The sequence below is a fragment of the Palaemon carinicauda genome, chromosome 1, assembly GCF_036898095.1.
Source record: "Palaemon carinicauda isolate YSFRI2023 chromosome 1, ASM3689809v2, whole genome shotgun sequence".
NCBI classification, from domain to species: domain Eukaryota; kingdom Metazoa; phylum Arthropoda; class Malacostraca; order Decapoda; family Palaemonidae; genus Palaemon; species Palaemon carinicauda.
In genome coordinates this window covers 189,042,140-189,061,484 of record NC_090725.1, presented here as the reverse complement: position 1 = coordinate 189,061,484, position 19,345 = coordinate 189,042,140, and the positions used below count along the sequence as shown (strand labels likewise).

General features: G+C 42.7%; 1 protein-coding gene across 10 annotated transcripts in view; it reads left to right on the top strand.

The window, feature by feature from the left end:
* The window catches only part of mus304 (mutagen-sensitive 304), a 327,641-nt gene that overhangs the window by 121,817 nt on the left and 186,479 nt on the right, over window positions 1-19,345 (top strand). For all 10 annotated transcript variants that reach the window (XR_011046450.1, XR_011046445.1, XR_011046448.1 and 7 more), the window contains one exon: window positions 2,091-2,300. Coding sequence is in view for 7 of the 10 variants with exons in the window: in XM_068386715.1 (XP_068242816.1) it covers window positions 2,091-2,300 (210 nt within the window). In the remaining 3 variants the exon portion in view is untranslated. The remainder of the gene's footprint in view (window positions 1-2,090; window positions 2,301-19,345) is intronic.

Sequence of the window (19,345 nt, the reverse complement as noted above, 5' to 3'; positions counted from 1 at the left end):
AGATATGTTCAGCTGATTTGAATGTAAACAATCCATGAGATTATAATTCTCTATGTTTATAAGTATAAATACAATACTAAAATGTGAATATTGCATACATTATTGGATACAGTTAAGTGAAACACCAGTTTAATCAAAATGCGGTTTATTTCAAATATAGCTATATTTTACCACCATACAGAGAGAGCTAGGACCAGCTGGGTGTAGGGATAGGTAGTGGCGCACAGCGCTCCCAGTTTAATGGATCGCTGGTTATTTGAAATCAATTGCCCCGCTTGAATTTCATCGTGATTTCTATGAGAATTTTTATTTAATAGGTATTGCATTGTTCTTGGCCATTCCAATGCTGTTGCAAATTATTAGAAATGAAATTCTTAATGTTGGGTGAACAATCATCACAATTTTTTTTCCCCTCCTTGGCTGTGAAAAGTCGAAACCGTGAAGCAAGAAACCACGATTACCGAAGTCTGACTGTATGCATAAGTCCACCTACGGACCCGTAACACAGACCAGGAAGGCGGACGAACATATGGTCGTAGCCCGAATTATTAGCAGTGTAACGCCAGTGTTCGGAACTCGGTTGAATGTTTGTAACTGAGACTTCCTTCCTATGAACGATGAAAACATTTATATTTCTTCGTCTCTGATCGGCAAAAAAAGATTTGTAAATAAAGCCAGAAGAAATGTTGAATTTGGAAATAATTTTTATTTTTCTTAACCATACAAACCTTGAATTACAGTATTTACACATACGGGTCCCTCTATCATCCCCCCCTCCCATTAAGGCCTTGGGAGTGTGCGAGTGTGGGCATGGTGGCAGGTCCAACCCCCCCCCCCCCCCCCATGGTCTCCCTCACTAACTAGCGGTGGATATTTACGTCTCGCTTAAAAGTCTTAATTCTGGTTTTAGTTGTCGCTGAAATATATTTCCTCTGTAAATAGCTCAAGGTTTGTATAGATACAAATTATTTCCAAATTTGTCATATAATTTGTATTTTTCCTAACGATACAAACGTGGGTCCTTTAAGTTGTACTTTCCAGCTCACTACCCCATAAGTCCTAGACCTTAAGGCATAAGTGGGTATCTAGCTGATATGACAGATGAGTGGGGCTTCACCATCTACTGATAGTTATAACTACCTTGTTAAATTTTAATGGCTGTTATAGCTTTACAAAAGTCATACTCTATTAAAGGGCTCGGCTTTGTCCTATATAGTTAGGAACAATACAAATTACTTTTAAAAAATTTATATCTACCAAGAATTATTTTAAAGTTTCATTTGCTTATAAGGAATCTTGGATTGTCGTTCCAAAAATTTCAATGGCTAATTTTACCATCAATTTTTGCTCTATAAATGCATGTAGGTGATTTATTCCACTTTCTATAGTTATTTATACATTATTTTTCTCAGATTACTTTATAGCTCCAGTTGTTAGTAAGAAACTTCAAATTTTTAAGTGGGAATTTCTTAGCTTATCCCAATAGATTTGTTAATGTATAATTTTTCCCATAAGTTATCCCATGTGTCCTATTGTTTTCTCCTAATGAGTTGCTTTTCCAAGAGAAGGCAAGATTTCCCTTTTTAATTCATTCTATGGTACATGCAAGTGTGGAATGTCTATAGAATTATAAGGTGAGATTTATCAAAATGGCTTTAGAAAAATTTTATTTTTGGTTTATTTGAATGAATATTTTTTTCTCATATCTTAAAATTTGTGATAGCCCTGTTTTTCATAGGAAAGCTTTATCAAAAGGAATTATTTTAATGATAAAATTTATAATTGTGATACCTGTGATTCAGATACAATGATATATTAGAGTTGAGTTACAGATGGTTTAACAGCTTCAATATTATGAGAAGAAGGGGTTGAGTAGTTTTATCTCAGAAATTTGAGTCACAATACTGCACTGCATGGTGTGTGCTTGGCAGTGATGTTAGGTTGTGTTTAAACCAATGAATTGTTGTGAGAAATTCTTGGTCTAGATTTAAATGCTGTTTGACGATGTAAAACTTTTCCATATGGAATTAACCTTATATCTTGACAAAAAAAGGTCTTAATTATTAAATTTTGCTTTATTTGTATTTTAGGGGATTGCTGTATTGATGCATTATGTACTCTCATAAACCAACAACAAGAGGAACACTTGCTAATTGCTGTTGCTGTACAAGAATGGTTGTCAGAACTTATTAGAGATGCACCCCCTTGGCTGATTTCAAAGTGCTCTTGCCCTTCAAAACTTCTTGCAGTTTTACTTAAAGAAATTTATCATGCTGTAGACACCATTATATTCACCCAAGGTGAGAAATCATACTGTAGTTACTGTTGGAAAAATGTCTCAATTCTTGTTTGTTTCACAACCCTATAAAAGCTGGAAGACGTGCCATAAGTCTTTTAGCGAGGAATAACGACCCAACCACTAGTTAGGAGGAGAGGTGTGGCGATAGCCAGCTACCCCACTCATTCACACATCTGGGCTGAGCCTCCACTTTGCTTTTGGCTCAGTAGAGAACGGACATTGCTGTTCTTTCCCTCCATTGCCTTTATTGACTTCCCATTGCCTTTTTTATAATTCTTTTTCTTTTTTCAGACTGTGTTTTCTTCCTTACCAACTTCATGCACATCTGTCCTGGACCTGAGGGCCGCACCTGCGGTACCTTTATGACCTCCGTAGAGACGGACTCGCACCTCCTATGTCCATCCTGTAGAGACCAGCAGTGTGATCAGGTCAACACCTGTCCTGAGTGCCTGGAATGGTATGCCTCTCAGTGGGAGAGGTTTTGGCGTAGACGCATGAAGATGCCTTTGAGGTCTTCCTCGAAGTCGAAGAAGCCTCGGATTCTTCCTTGACACCCCCCCCCCCCCATATTTCTTCCCAAAGCTCCTGCTTGATTGGTCTCCCATGGGAAACGGTCAAATAGAAGCACAGACCGTTTAAGTCCAGGTCAACCAAGGGATCGAGGGACAGTGCTACTTCTCTTGGAGAAGCAGGTCTGGCCATCGCTGTGTTTGGCTGGTCCCCCATTGACGGAGACATTGTTGGAACTCTTCCAACTGGGTGCCAAAAGGAAGCGGACACTGACTTCCTCAGAGGTAGAGCCATTGCTGCCGATGAGTGCTGTTCCTGGCGATCGCGGGGTTTCTGCCGCTTTGTCTGGAAAAAAATCTTCCCTTTCGCCTTTTGCAGACGCCAAAGATGGCTCTCCCCTCTTGTTGAGCCGACTTTCCCGTTGGGGGTGGAGCAAAGTCAGAGGCAAGTCTCGCCTGCAGGTGATCACCTCTCTAATCCACAAGTGAGAACCCTTATAGAGACTCGGTTCCCGAGGTCTTCAAGAGACCAACATTTTTCTTATCTGACCCAATCAGAGTAGGTTGCCTCTCCTGAGGAACCTCGCCAACGTTCCCTTTCTGGGGTTCGTCATGGTTTGGTGCTCATTACTCCTTGCTTCACTAGACGATCTCCCCCCTTTGGTGAGGAGTCTTTTCTTCAGTCATGTTAAGGACCGTCGTGCTGTGCCTTCGGCTCTCGTCACTCGCCAGCTGCGCGTCAATTGCCAGCTGCACATCAGTTGCCAGCTGTTCGTCACTTGCCAGCTGCTCGTCACTTGTCTTCGTCACCTCGTGACCTTCACCCCTTGCGAGATTGACAGCGTCAATCTTGCTACCGTCAAGCTCGTGCTCGTCACTTGACAGAGATGCGAGACTCCCAGAGCTCGCAAATCACCACCTCCTTGGTGTTTGCCAGCTAGACACTTGCCAACTCACCGCTTGTCAGCACCTCGTTGTTCGCCATCGTATCGGTCACCCATACCGACTCCTTTACGTGGGAACCTGCCAGCACGCAAGCTCCAATCGCCAAGAAGGGATCATCTCTCGCTAAGGCGAGGTGAGTACAGTATACTACTTTCTTCTTTCAGGCCTGTCAAAGACCATCCAGCACCTCCTCACTCAGAGAGTATTTTTTCAACAAGTTGCGAGGATGGCTGGACAACACCGACGATATTCAGCTTCAGTCTACCAGGCTAAGTGGACTGCCTTCTGTGGTTGGTGTCAGGAAAGGGGTATCTCTCCCCTCGATGCCACTATTCTAACAACAGCGGAGTTTCTTTTTCACCTATTGGAAGAAATGCTCCTCTTGGTTTCGGTAGTGAAAGACTACCGCTCAGCCATGAAGGGAGTAGATATTTCTTCCTTGTTGGAGCTTTCTTTACTCATTTGAGGTTATAAGCTTACCTGCCCCCTGTCAGAAGTTAGATCTCCTCCTTGGTTTAGGCCAAAAAAAGTAGGGAACTGCATGGTCTTTCCTTTGACATTGCCCATTCAAGGGAATGGGGAGAGGTAATTCTCAACTTCGTCCCTGAGTTTATTGCCAAGACTCAAAATCTGGGAGTAGCGGATCCTTGATAAGGGCCCTTCCGGATTGGGAGTCTTCGTTCCGTAACCCATGACCCAGACCAACTGTTACTTTGGTCAGTCAGGAGTCTGATGTGTTACCTTAAAAGAACAGCAGCAGATTGCCCCGTGTATAGGCACACTTTGTCAGCATGAGGAAGGTCAAGAGGAGGGTCACAAAAAATACCATCTCGGCTTGGATTTGCAAGGTCATCAACATGACAATGAATCCTGACCCTTCTCCACCACCACGTCCAGAGCTCATGACGTCAGGGACATTGCAATATCCCTGGCTTTCAAAAAGAACTATTCTGTGATGCAGGTACTGCAAGTGGTCATGTAGAAGCTTCAGACAACCTTCACCACCCACTACCTACAAGATGTGACCCACAGAAGCATGAAAACATTTTCTATTGGTCCTGTGGTGGTTGCACAACAAGTGGTTTGAACACCTCAAGCTCCTTGATGGACAAGTAGCAGATTGTTGAGGGCTAAAGTTTCCCTTAATTAGTATGAGGTGAATGAGTAAGAATGACTGGCTTCTTTCATTTCCTTCACCTTCCCCTCTCGTGGAATCAGCACTAGGTTCCTCAACACAGCTGGTCTCCCATCTCTGCAGGTAAAATCCATTTCCCTTGTGTAACCTAATACAGTATAGAAATAATAATTGTTGCATCCCCAATACCTTGAACAAGGGAGGATTGGGTAATGTTTATGGTACTCTCAAAGATTCCTATGACTCGGGAACTTATGTAGACCAGTCACATTGTTAGTTTCATAATCACACAGCTTGCACGAGCCACTAGTTCGTGCAGAGCACAATGTTATATCGAGGTGCAAGGGTTCCTACTAGTTGCGATCTAATATTATACGGAGAAAACCCCAGGTCAATGCCAGAAGCCAGTTGGTACGAACTTCCACCCTCCTAAGAAGTAAGTCGTCCCTATAAATGGCAGAAGTTTGCATAGAGGGACAAAACAAATGACAAATTTTGGAGTAATTTGTGTTGTTCCTGACGATACAAACCTAGAGTTATTTATACAGATTGGCCTGCCAGAACCTGTGTCCCCCAAAAAAGTCCGTCTGCAAGCAAAGTAGGTACTCAGCCCAAGTGTGTAAGCAAGCAGGGTAGCAGTTGGAGTGTTTATCCCTTGCTAAAAGTCTTATGGATCGTCTTCCAGCTTTGCCGAAAGTAATATCCGTATAAATAGCTCCAGGTTTGTATCGTTAGGAAAAATACGAATTACTTCCAAATGTGTCATAGTTTTCCACAGCACATTGCAGTACTTTATACTGAAAAATGTTGCTTTTGGAGGTTTTACTATTTCAAACTGCTATATCCTTTAAAGATTGGGTTTTTTAGATAAACAATAATCAAAAATACTACAATCTGAGTGGATCATTGGCTAATTTTAAAGGTAGATACAGAGAAGTATAATTCTAGATATTACCCTATGGTACCAGGTGTTTATGTACAGTATATCTTCCACCAATATTAATATTTTTGCCTAAATCTGACATATGTTATAGACTGGGTATAACTAAATTTAGTTTCCCTATCCTCAGGGAGAAAGAGTAGTCTTGAATTTTGATATTTTTATACTATGATTAAATGAAGTGTCTTCATGCCAGTGATAATGTAGAACTCATGTTATTGTTTTTTACCTAATGTAAGGAATATCTCTTCCGTAAAAGGCAAGCCTTTTGTAAACCTATGTAGAATTGGGACTCTTTAAGCTTTGCCCCATTATTGTAACATAAAATATTAATTTGGTATATAGAGCCGCTTTTTCCGTTACAGATTTATTTTAGTGTATTTAATACCTGAAGGTGACCGTCCGCCATTTTTTTTTTTTTTTTTAATGAACCAAAATACACAATTTCTATATATGTTTTAGACATATATGATACCTTCATCGTATAAATATTTCAAGTCATTTGATCAAAAACTCTGATTTATTAGCAAAAATCATGATTTAAAAAAAAAAATTTAGGTACATTTTTCCCAACTAATGCGACACCAATTGTATTGAATCTTATACCATATAAACTACTTCATAAACCGAACAATTCTCTTAGACGGATTTTTTATTTTCCTTTTTTTTTTTATTACAAATTTTTATTTTTTTTCCTTGTCTACACGCAAAATAATCCTGAAAAAGAAAGTAAAAATAAAATCAAAATTCCGTCTCTCAAAATTTTGGGATTTTTGTTCTTTTCAATGATATCTTTCTCTCTAATATCGAACAATAAATAGGTGAGAAAAATGTACCTAAGTGTGAATAAGTATGTTTTTGAGTTATGAGCTCCCAAATATCTACAACAAATTTTTGCTTCTTTTCTTAAAGAAATCAAGATAACATTATTATGATAACTTTTGTTGTTTATTCCTACAAAAACACACCATGAACGAGGTATTAAACCCTCGGTTTACTATTATGATGTCATGAGTTGCCAGCAATCTCTCATTGTTGGCAGGGTTTTAGCTAGCATGTTTCAGCTTTGTACTCTTATTCATGTTTCCCTCTCTTCTTGGTTCTTTTTTCTTGTTCTCTGCTTACTTTTTGTTCTTTCTATGACCTTAGGTAACATTGGCCTTGATAAAAAGTTCCCGAGGACGTTGTGAAAACGCAATGTACGTACGAACTTCAAGTAAACAAACACATGCATTATAACTAATATACGTCTTTGGAAACTCTGGCTGCTGTTCTCGTAGCTTGCAGTTTTCATTCACCTACCCTCTACCAATGCCTTCCATTTCTGCCAGAAGTATGAGATTTCGAAACATGAGAGAGAGAGAGAGAGAGAGAGAGAGAGAAATCATGAATCATTTTATAATGAGAGAATTTAACTTTGGAGTTTTAGCATTTGGTTGATATAGGTGGTAGTTCAAATTGAGAGAGAGAGAGAGAGAGAGAGAGAGAGAGAGAGAGAGAGAGAGAGAGAGAGAGAGAGATCAACCATCATTTGATTCTAAGAGAGAGTTGAACATTGGTATTATAGTACAGTATTTGTATAGATGGCAGTTTAAAATAATTTGAGATATATATATATATATATATATATATATATATATATTTATATATATGTATATATATATATATATATATATATATATATATATATATATATATATATATATATATATATATATATATATATATATATATGCAAAAATAAACACACAGACGATTCTGCCAAACTCAGTCATGCAGACGAAGCAGTAAGGATGACGTCATCATTTAAAGACCACTATATCTTCATTATTTGAAAAAAAATAATTGACTATTTGTTCTTTCTATGACCGTGGGTAACATTGGCCTTGCTATAAAGTTCCAGAAGACGTTGTGAAAACACAATGTACATACGAACTTCAAGTAAACAAACACATGCATTATAACTTCTATGCGTCTTTGGAAACTCTGGCTATTATTCTCGTAGGAGTAGATTTCGTTCAATTACGCTCTACCAATGCCTTCCATTTCTGCCAGACGTACGAGATTTCAAAAGATAAGTGGAAAAATCAAAACATAAGCGAAAAAATTGCTATATATATGCAAAAATAAACACACACATGATTCTGTCAAACTCAGTCATGCAGACGACACAGTAGGGATGACGTCATCATTTAAAGACCGCTGTATCTTCGTTATTTGGAAAAATAATTGGTTGAAAATTCTGGAGAGCATGTACGATATGTTTACGCACACTTAGAAGCAATAAAACGATTTTCGATTTCCGAAAGTTGGTATGTCAAAACACCATGGCAGATGGTCCCCGTAATCAAAAGTGATACACTAATTTCAAGCAATCCTAGAATTAAGTTTCTTAATACAATGAATTTATTGTTTATACATCATTTGCTTTGTTGGAATATCTGCTAAATTTAAGACAAGTTTGTTCCGTCACTCTATACAAACCCTCACTATTTATAGGGGGATATTACTTTCAGTGTAGCTGAAAGACGAGCCATAAGATTTTAGCGAAGGATAACTACCCCAACCACTGGTTAGCGGGAGGGGTGGAGGTAGCCAGCTATTCCCTTCACTCACACACCTGGGCTGAGCACCCACTTTGCTTTTGGCTCAGTAGAGTGTGGACATTGCCCCCCCCCCCCCCCCCCCTATATACCTGACTTGCCATTTGATTGTTTTACAATTAATTCTGTTTTTCTTTCTCTTTTCAGAGTATGTGTGTTTTTTTTTTTTTTTACCAGCTTCATGCGCACCTATCCTGGACTTGAGGGCTGCTGGAACAGCACTTGTCCTGAGTGTCGGGAGTGGTTTTCTAACCAGTGGGAGAGGTTTGGGCATAGGAAAAAGAAGAAGTCTAAGCGAGATTATTCTCTTTCGGGGTCTTCCCCTAAGTTGAAGAAATCTCGGACTTCTTCTTTTACCCCCCATTCTTTCCCTGAAGCTGCTCTTCAACCTGTCCTCTCTGGGGAACGACCGAGTAGCAGCACAGCCTCATTAACCCCAGGTGAATCTTGAGGATCGAGGGACGGTACCGTTTCCCCTGGCGAAACGATTGCGCCCCTTCAACTGGGAAGCTCTTGCTCTTTCTCTGATTTGTTGCGTATGTGGCCGTCGCTGGGTATAGATGGTCCCCCTTCGAAGAAAGTTTTGTTTGAACTCCTTCAATTGGATGCATAGAGGAAGCGTACACCGACTTCCTCAGAGGTGGATCCTTCCCCTTTGGGCACACCTTGGTATTGCTGCCTACCACTCAGACTTCTGGTCCCCTGTTGTGGTTGAAATTGGAGACTGCGGTTCCCCCTCCCCCCCTGCTGAGTCTGGGAGAGACATCTCTCTATCTCTCTCGTCCTCAAAAGAGAATTTATAGAGATTAACGTGTGACTTCTGAGCAGAATCCCTCTTCGGAGGAACCTGCAAGATGTTCACCTGTGGAGGTTCGTCAGGTTAAGGAGTTTTTAACTCCTTGTCACACTGGGTGCGCTCCTACCCCCTGCTGTATTGAGACGCTTGTTCGATCCTTCAGACCGACTCCCTGACCCTTCAGGCTCTCGTTGCGTTGATCCTTCAGGCTCTTGTGACCCTTGGCGTTTGGGCTCTCTTCACGCTAAGCCTCCGGGCTCATGTTACGTTGAGCCTCTGGGTTCTCGTGACCCTGAGTCTTCAGGCTCCCATCGCACTGAATCTTCAGGGTCTTGTCGCACTTAGCCTTCGGGCTCTCGTCACGCTGAGTCTTCGGGCTTTCGTGACCCTGAGCCTTTGATCTCTCGTCTCTCTGAGCCTTTGGGCTCTCACTGTGCTGATCCCCCTCTCTCTCGTAGCTTGACGACTGCTTGCTATGCGGCAGGGTCGCGTGACTTATCTCGTCACTCTACAGCTCCAACTGGTTGCTATACATCAGCTAGGCTGCTCTTGTCAGTAAACGACCAAAGGAGGCACCGAAACAAAAAACTGCTTTGAGAGATCAACACCTGGTAAAACCCCCTGTGGTTAGACCGGTGCCACATTTGCCTGCCGGTAAGATGACTAACCACCCTTCCTTTCAGGTTCCCAGACCTAGGGCTCCTGGTTGCACAAGGGATCCTCCTCCCAGCTCCACAGGTGGTAGGAACCCCCCTTAGTTGAGCACACTATTCAACGTAGTGCAGGAGGCAGTTACGGGGTCCCTACCCCGTTCGCAATCCTTGAGTGGCACGCCTAGGATTCCCCTGATGGCTTCTCTCATTCCAGGTGCCTCTCCTCCTACAGACCCTAGAAGGAGTTCCGAAGGTTCTTCCACAGTCTCTCGTCCTCCATCGCAACCTGACGCAACTCCTCCCTCCGGAGAGGACCAGTGGGCTCTCAGGCAAGAGACAGCCACAAGGCCTTCTCTTTTGGAGGAATTCCTGCATCAGCACAGGAAGCCGAAGGACTTGTTCACCATCCCCAAGTCTACGGCAAGAGCGTCCGCACCTCAGCAAGAGAGGCCAGGGAAACAGCAATGGCCTACCTTGACGACTTCGACCCACCTTGAGCTCCTCTGGGGGAAAGCTCAGAGGTGGTTCAGCAGTTTGGTTTTGAGGACGACCTTTTTCTTAGAGCTGTTAGGCCTAAGCTTATGGAGGCAGAGCAGAAGAATTCTGAGCATACCTTCTGGCAGCTCTTGGCCTGCATTAGATCCATTAATGGGCTGTCAAACCCATCGACAGCCACGCAGGGAGGAAAAAACACACTCCTTGACCAAGTCTACGGCACTCATAGACCCCTGAGGGCCAGTGCAGCTTTGCCCTAGTCAAAGGGGTTGAAGAGTACCAGAAGGAAGACAGTGTCACCGGCTGCAGACTCCTCCACCTCCCTCCAAGCAGACTCTTCCTCTGAGCTCCTCTTGCCACCGTTTGTGCGGCAGAGGAGATATTATGAGGTAATCAGCGAGCCTCCTCCGGCGCTACCCCCAGGCCACTCCATAGAGGCTCTCACAAGGGGTGTTCCCTTCAAGAGTTTGTTGGGACTCGCAGTCTCGTACTCGGCCTCGGAAATCATCAACCTGGAGAAAGTTGTGAAGTATGTCATGCAGGCTACTTTGTGGCTGGATCTCTGGTTGGGATTCATGGGTCATTTAATCAGGTCTGAGGACTGGTCTCGTGAGTCCATCAGGAAGTCAATGGAAACCGTCCTCTTGTCTGGCACCAGGTTGTTAACGTGTAGTTAATACCATCCTGAAGATACGGTAATTGATCATCGAGAGGTTCCGTTGACAGTTCCCGCAGGGCGAGGTTTCTAGACTGAGAAATTCCTCTTTCTAGCTTAGTTCTCTTTTCGACTTGGAAGACGTCGAGCGGGTGGCAGAGAGGTGAAGGAAGTCCAACCAGGACTCCCTCCTCCATAGGACCCTAACATCGCGGCCCTATCAACCTCCGCCACAGAAAAAGCAACTTCCACCTATACTTCCAAGGATAGGGCTATAGGCTAAAAACAACAGGGCCAAAAAGTGTCTAAAACACCCTTTCAGGGCAACTGGAAAGATTCAAAGTACTTCTGTGAAGGGAAGGGGAATAGGGGATCCAGCAGAGGCTGATTCCGCTGGGACAGGCAGTCCTCCCACCTGCCCACCTGAGGGGGAATGCCAGCAAAGCCACTGGCTAAGGTGGCTGCAGCTCGGGGCTGAACCCTTGGTGGTCGATGTGATTCGTTTAGGGTATCGAGTCCCGTTCATTTAATCTCTCCCTCCATTGACTCGAGATTCAGTCCCAACAAGCTCCTATGAGAAGGGATCTGCAAAGGAGCTACGAAGTCCAGACCATGTCGGAGAAGGGTGTTCTCCAAGAGGTCCTCATCGTATCCCCTGGCTTCTTCAGTCGACTCTTTCTTTTGAAAAGGCATCTGAAGGCTGGAGACCAATCATTGATCTCTCGGCTTTCAACAAGTTTGTCAGTCAAACACCGTTCAAGTGGACATGGTCAGATAAGCAATAAGACCACAGGACTTCACGTGTATGCTGGATCTCAGTGACTCATATTTATAGATCCCAGTCCATTCTTCTTCAAGGAAGTATCTAAGGATCATGTTCAACCAAAAACAATACCAGTTCTAGGTGCTGTGTTTCCGTCTTTCCATGGCACCTCAGGTCTTTACGAGTGTTTGCCCTAGTGTCATCTTTGGCTCACAGAATCGGCGTCCATCTCCTAAGATATCTGGATTACTGGCTGATTTTAACAGAATTGGTCGCAACCTTTCTTCAATACTGACACAAATTTCTGAGGCTTTGCCAATATCTGGGCATCATGGTAAACCAGCTCCATCTCTTAGGCCACCTATCATCCCTGGGCTGTCTAGTACCCAATGGTTTCCTCAGGATAAGATTCTTCCAGTGGCACCTCAGCTCCCAGTGGAATCAGGCTTCTGATTCCCCAGACACCCTAGTTCATCTAGGGTCAGAGGTACAGACGGACCTATTTGCTTGCTTTATTCCAGGCAAAAGGAATGTGCTTGCTGACAATCTGAGCAAAGTGACTCAGATTGTGGGCTCCGAGTGGTCTTTGAATCATCTAGTAGCCAACAAAGTCCTGATTTTTTGGGGTTCCCCAACTGTGAATCTGTTTGTTACTGCCCTGAACTTCAGGCTCCTGCTCTGGGAATGTCACTGTAGTACATATATCCCTTTGGAAGCTACTATTAGGAACCTTCCATCAGGACGACATGGCTTGAGCCCAAATATATATATATATATATATATATATATATATATATATATATATATATATATATATATATATATATATATATATATATACAGTAGGGTCCCGAATTATGCGAGAATTTGGTCGATTAATGACCTCGTGTAAATGGAAAATCGCGAATTTCGAAACACACAACTAACAGAAATAATTCCATTGCGGCCATGGCAACCAGCAATTTGCCTATTCAAATGTGTTTACTACCCATTTCCAATACTTTCTTTGTACTATACTGTATTTCTTTATAATATCAAATTGTTTTTGTAAGTAAATAAAACATTTAATATACTTTAAAGTTCTAATAACTTGAAAAATGGTTAAAATTACAACCAGGATAGGTGTAAACACCATATATTTCCCGTTATAACACAACCCAAAATACAGACAAATTTTAATGTTTGTCATATCTATTGTATAATACAACTGGTGAATAGCAAAACCATCACTATAGACTAGCTTGTTGTATGATTGAAAATCCAGAATTATCAAAATAAAGGCAATTTTATATCATGCGTTTCCTAAACACGCTAAAAAGCACAATAGAAAACGACAACCAATGTTTTGTTTACGTTTATCTCTGATCACAACGAAGAAACAGACGCATTTATACATCTGTGTTTTTGAATTGACAGCAATTTTTCCAAGTATAGATTATATGTTGAATTTGTTATTACCAATGTTCTAATTATTTTTTATTAGAACTTTCAAATAAATGAAATGAATGCCATTTATGAAATGTTTTCTTTATGATGCCGCCTGAAACGGAAACCTTCCATTTGTTTACGCTCCATCTTCGATCATAATAAACAAACGAATGCATTAAACACACATGATCTAAGTCATAACTAATGGTATTACAAACATTTAGTAAACATTATGTTATTACAAATATTTTACTTACCGTATCCATATAAATTCCTAAATTCGTAGCAAAGCTGGAAATTTTTTTTTCCTTATGCGTTTAATCCACAATAGCAAACTGCCGCTAATGACAGAGTGATAACTTACGATAATTCTAAACTGTTACGAAAGATAATTGTTCTTTCCATATCCAAAATACTTTTCCTAACTTCAGTTATAAGTCAACTTGTACCCACCTCAATTATGGATCCATATGCAAAAAAGGTAAAAGAAGAAAGTACTAGGCCTATTTTTAAAGTCACCGAACAATTAGGTTACCGCTATAACATTCGATGAGAGAGAGAGAGAGAGAGAGAGAGAGAGAGAGAGATAGAGAGAGGGATGGTTTTAAAGTACTAAACAATAAATATGATAGGTTATAACACATTGGTGTTTATGTAATATTAACTGTATAGATGGTTTGAATAAGTTAAGAAATGGTGTAAACAATTCTTTGTTATTGTATTCGCGCGGAAGCTAGACATCAGCTGATGTGATCACAGCCAAAAGTAAAACAAAAATAAGTTAGCAATACTCGATTTTTAAAACACACCCGAAATTTAACAACATAAGTACATGTTTTATTATAGCGCAATTGACATTTAAAGAGTAAAAATTTTCTGGAATAGAATGGTGTTTCCTAAAAAATAGTGGTTTGCGGACGAAATCGGTTACCGTATTTTAAGCTATGATTGAAATGGATGTATACACGGTATAATTTTTTCGTTTTGTATTTAATTGACACTTCAAGAAAACCGATTTTGGTTTCTTCATCTATTTGTAAGTATTGTATAACGAGAGAGAGAGAGAGAGAGAGAGAGAGAGAGAGAGAGAGAGAGAGAGAGAGAGAGATATTATGACGCAGAAGGTTACAGACCTAGAACAGGGGAGGATGAAGGTGGGGGGAGTGATGAGATAGGCTGGGTGGACTCGTAGGGGAGACGGTAGGAGACGGGCGAAGGGGGGATTTGATTGCCAGTGGCTAAAAATAGATTCTGAAAGACGGTAAAGGGAAAAACGAATCCCATCGAATAAACAGAATAAGGAAAGGGAATAAGATCCAGAGGAATAATAGATATAATGGAATGAAAATGACTAGATGGTGTTAATTGTGATAAGAATAATTTAGATATTTGAAATAAGAGTGTCTGAGGAGGTATAGAAGGAATTCGTGATAAATATAGAGGAATATCAAAGGATACAGTTAGTTTGCATTAAAGGGTTTGTTATCGTTTATCGGCAGTGAATAGCCTAAACTTCGGTAACGAGTCGTCAATATTTTGTCATATTTTAAACAGTATACATTTGATTAATGTTTGCAAATCAAATGTATACTGTTTAAAATATGACAAAATATTGACGACTCGTTACCGAAGTTTAGGCTATTCACTGCCGATAAACGAACCCAGTCTACTCGTGAAAACCTTGAACGCCCAGAGGGAAAAATAAGGCTTTTAAATATACTATACTAAACAAAAATAATGCTTTAATATACCATCATTAACACTACCATTACAATTAACGTAAGGTTGGAGAAAGATAAAGATTGCCGAGAACGTAACCACATTTCTGTTTACATTTTGTCAGCTGGACTCGCACAGTTAACAGTTGATTTCATTGTTGATGTGGAATTTTATCCTTAAATAGGCTATTCATTATGAAATTATGTTAATGAAATGTAATGTTGATATTGTTTTGTAACATTTATTATAAATCACCGTATTTAGGGCTACCAATATACTTAAAAAGACAATAGATTTGATACATTTTGTAGTGCTTGACTCGCGAACTTTGAACAGCCTCGAAGATACAGAAAATTTATTTTTGAAAAATAGCGATCGCGGAAAAGGGGAATCGTGTAATTCGAACACGCTTAATTCAGGACCCTACTGTATATATATATATATATATATATATATATATATATATATATATATATATATATATATATATATATATGAAAACATTCTTAATGTTTATGTATATATATGTGTATAGAAATGTGGTAAGTTTCCTTTTCAGTGTTTGTGCTGTGCGTGTGATACATATACGACACTTCCACTTGCGCAAGGCCAGGACACTTCCACTTTCTGAGGAACGACCTCTCCCTTTCTGGTCCATCCACTTCGTGGGGAACAACCTCTCCCCCTCTGGTCCATCGGTCTTCCCGTCGGCATATAACCGTTGACTCAGCCACCGCAAGGGAATTATCATCGCCTGGACCCTCCTCATTCAACTGTTGTCTTTGCCTTTTCCCTTTTCCTACGGGAAACATGGATTACTGAGCGAATGGATTGTGGCCTCTCAGAGATTGACTACGGTCTTTCTCTTCTCAAGGTCGTTCACCTTTCAACAACAGTGTACTAATGGGAAGAGCACCTTTCTCATTCGCGGGTTAGGTTGCGCTTCCTGTTGTTTGTCTCAATTATTTTAGTGAAATTATAATTGTAATTTTAACTTTTCAGCTTTTTCTCCGTGGGGAACACTTCCCTTCGGAGGATCAGTGGTTCTCACTATTAGTGAATATTCGTAGCCGATTTAAATAATTGTAATTCTGGATTTTAGTACAGTTACTCTTCTCCCCTTTCTCCCATGGATGTCGACTGGGGAAGGGAGTCCGCAATACTTATTTTTATGTTGTTCCCTTGGGGATCCTCTTCGGAGTTCCTCCCTAGGGAATTTTCTGTTAAATAATTAATTTTATTTTTTTCCCCCAGTTAGCTATGCAGTTTTCTTCGTTCGACTAACAGTGCCAACGAAGCAGAGTTGTTCTGTTCATGCCTGGGGAATCTACTGTCACTGCCGTCCTTCAGAGGACGTCGTCATGGGCGTCATCCCTTCTCTTAGAAGTACGCCCGTGACAACATGACCAGCACTTCAGATCATCTTAGAACGCTAACCAAGAGGTTTGCCTCCAGAGGTTGGACAACTTTCCCTTCCGAGGGAAAGTTTCCTCCCCAGGTGTGAGGTTGTTTCTCCCTTCTGAGGGAGAATTTCCCACATCTTAATATATTCATCGTCTCCGACTGCTGTTGCTGCTTTCGCCCAGACTACTCTCCCCCCTTGCTGAGTCTCTTCCTTAAGGGGCGGAGCACAGTCTTAGGCAAGTCTCTCCTACGAAGTGTTCACCTCTCTCGTTCACGAGAGGCCACTCATAGAAACTACTCTTTGGAGGATCGCTACTGTTGAAGGTCAGCTTGCTGATCTACCGGCCCTCATGGGCGTCATCCCTTCTCTTAGAAGTACGCCTGTGGCAACACCTGATCAGCACTACATCTTCGAGGAAGGTTGTTTTCCCCTTCCAAGGGAGAACTGCCTACATCTTAATCACTTCACAGACTCCGACTGCTGTTGCTGTCTTCGCATAAACGACACTCCCCCCCTTGCTGAGTCTCTCTTCCTTCGGGGGTGGAGCATAGTCCTAGGCAAGTCTCTCCTGAAGTGATCATCTTTCTCACGAGAGGGGCCACTCATAAAGACTCTTCTTCGGAGGATCGCTGCTGCTAAGGTCAGCTTGCTGGTCCACCGGCCCTCATGCGCGTCATCAGTTCCTGATCATCCTACCAGCAGACCTACCAGCGCAACCTTGCGCTGCAGCTTAGTCCGTGGATTTCGGTCCTAGACTCTTCTATGGACCTTTCATGGTTGCCATCCGTGGATGTTCGCCCTTCCAAAGGGCACATCCCAGTTCCTGATTGTCCTGCCAGCTGACCTGCTGACCTACCAACGCAACCTTACGCTGCAGTTAGTCCTTGAACTTCAGTCCAGGCCTCTTCCGTGGACCTTTAACGGTCGCCATCAATGGATGTTTGCCCTTCCAAAGGGCTCATCCCAGTTTCTGGTCGTCCTGCCAGCTGACCTGCGGACCTACCAGCGCTACTTTACGCTACAGTTAGTCCTTGGACTTCGGTCCTGGACTCTTCTGTGGATCGTTCCTTCATCTGCACGCCAGCTCTCTCCTGCACCTGTGCGCCAGCTCTCTCCTGCACCTGTGCGCCAGTGCTTTCCTACGCACCCACGCTCATACGCGCCACCATTATCATGGCACCATTGCTTCCGCGCGCGCCAACAGTCATCCGCGTGCGCGCGCGCAGTCTTCCGCTCATGCGTCCCAACAATCTTCCGCGCACGTGCCAACAGTCTTCCGCGCATGCCAGCAGTCTTCCGCGCGTGCCAGCAGTCTTCCGTGCGCGCGCTCCAAAGTCTTCCACGCGCGCCAATAGCCTTCCACGCGCATGCCAGCAGTCTTCCGCGTGCGCCAGCCCTCCTACGTGCGCGCCACGCAATCGCTTACCCATGCACCTGCCCTTGCGCAACCAGTCACGCGCTTTCTAGGGAGACTTCACAAAACTACACAGTGCCTTACAGAGCGCCAGCGCTCACTTGCGCTCTCATATCCAGCACCCTCCTGCTCACTTGATCTCGCCAATGCGCCAACTCTTCATTAAGAGCCAGCGCTTGACTGTTGGCCAGCACTCCTCCTCGCTTTCTTGCGCCGGATCAAGATCCCGAAGATTCCATCTTCCAAGGGGAATCAAAACAGGGAATCATTGGTCCCTGTCTCTTCTGAAGTTTCTTTTTCCTTGACACCACCGTCAGCAAACATGAAAGCATCAACAGACTGATCTCTAGATCACTGTTTGTTGATGGCTAGTTCACGGTTTGCTGATCGCTAGCTCGCTGATCGCCAGATCGCCAATTGCTAGCTCATCTCTGATCATTGACTTTTAGTCCCTCCAATGACTAACGATCTCCAATTGCTAGCGTTCCAATCACCGATTGCTAGTCAATAACCAGTCATCAGCTTGCTGATCACTAGATCACTGATGGGCAGCTCATCTTTCTTCGATCATTGAACTCAGCTCGCTGATCTCTGACCAGTCCATCGTCAGCTTGCTGATCTCTGACCAACCAGGAGGGACCATAGTCAGCTTGCTGATCTCTAGCTCACCAATCAGTGGTCTGCGATCAATCGCTGATCATCAATGGCTTACATCACCAGCTGACTATCATTAAACCATTCTGCTGTCTTTCAGGGCTCTCAAAACAGATTACCAACTCATTTATCACCAACCTACCTTGGCTGACTGACCAGACAGCCTTCATCTGCCTGTCAGTTACTATTCTCGGCTCACAGACCGACAATTCGCCAGCAGTTCGTGACTCAGACTTACTAGTCAACCTCTGCCCGTAGTTCCCTAGATCAGAAGGTATACAACACACTTTTCGCTACTGGCCATTCGCCATCACACTAAAGTGATCGGCAAACGATCAAGAACCATCATCAGCGGCTTGTCGACAGGGGACTACTTGCGAGCACTCTCCAACTGCACAGTAACCACGATACCCAACCGTTAATCATTGATTAACATTCGCCAGATTGATTCTATTCTAAGGAATAGCATCAATCCCATCAGGGCACATGGTAGGGTTAAGCGTTGCCTTCCTTCTGTTAGTTAAAGGAATTCTCTCCCAGGGAAGAATCCTTACACAGGGTATCGCGTCCGATCTTTTACGCCACGAGTCAAGACCCCAGCATCAACAATCTCCCATGCGAAAGGATCTGCAAGGAGCTGTCCCTTTGGGTCGATGTCCACACCATGTTGGAGTTCGGACAAGGGCTAAGACCTCAGGTCTTCATTTGCACACTGGACCTAAAGGACACATACTTCCAGGTCCAAAACCATCCATCTAGGAAGGTTGGAAGATTCAGTCTAGACAAACAAGAAACACCAGTTCAGCGCACTGTGCTTCGGTCTTTCCACTACACCCATCCTGGTCTCACAGGATTGGCTTCTGTCTCCTCCTTCTCGGGATGACTGACTGACTTTAGCAGACTCAGTGGCAACCTTGCATTAGCACCGGACC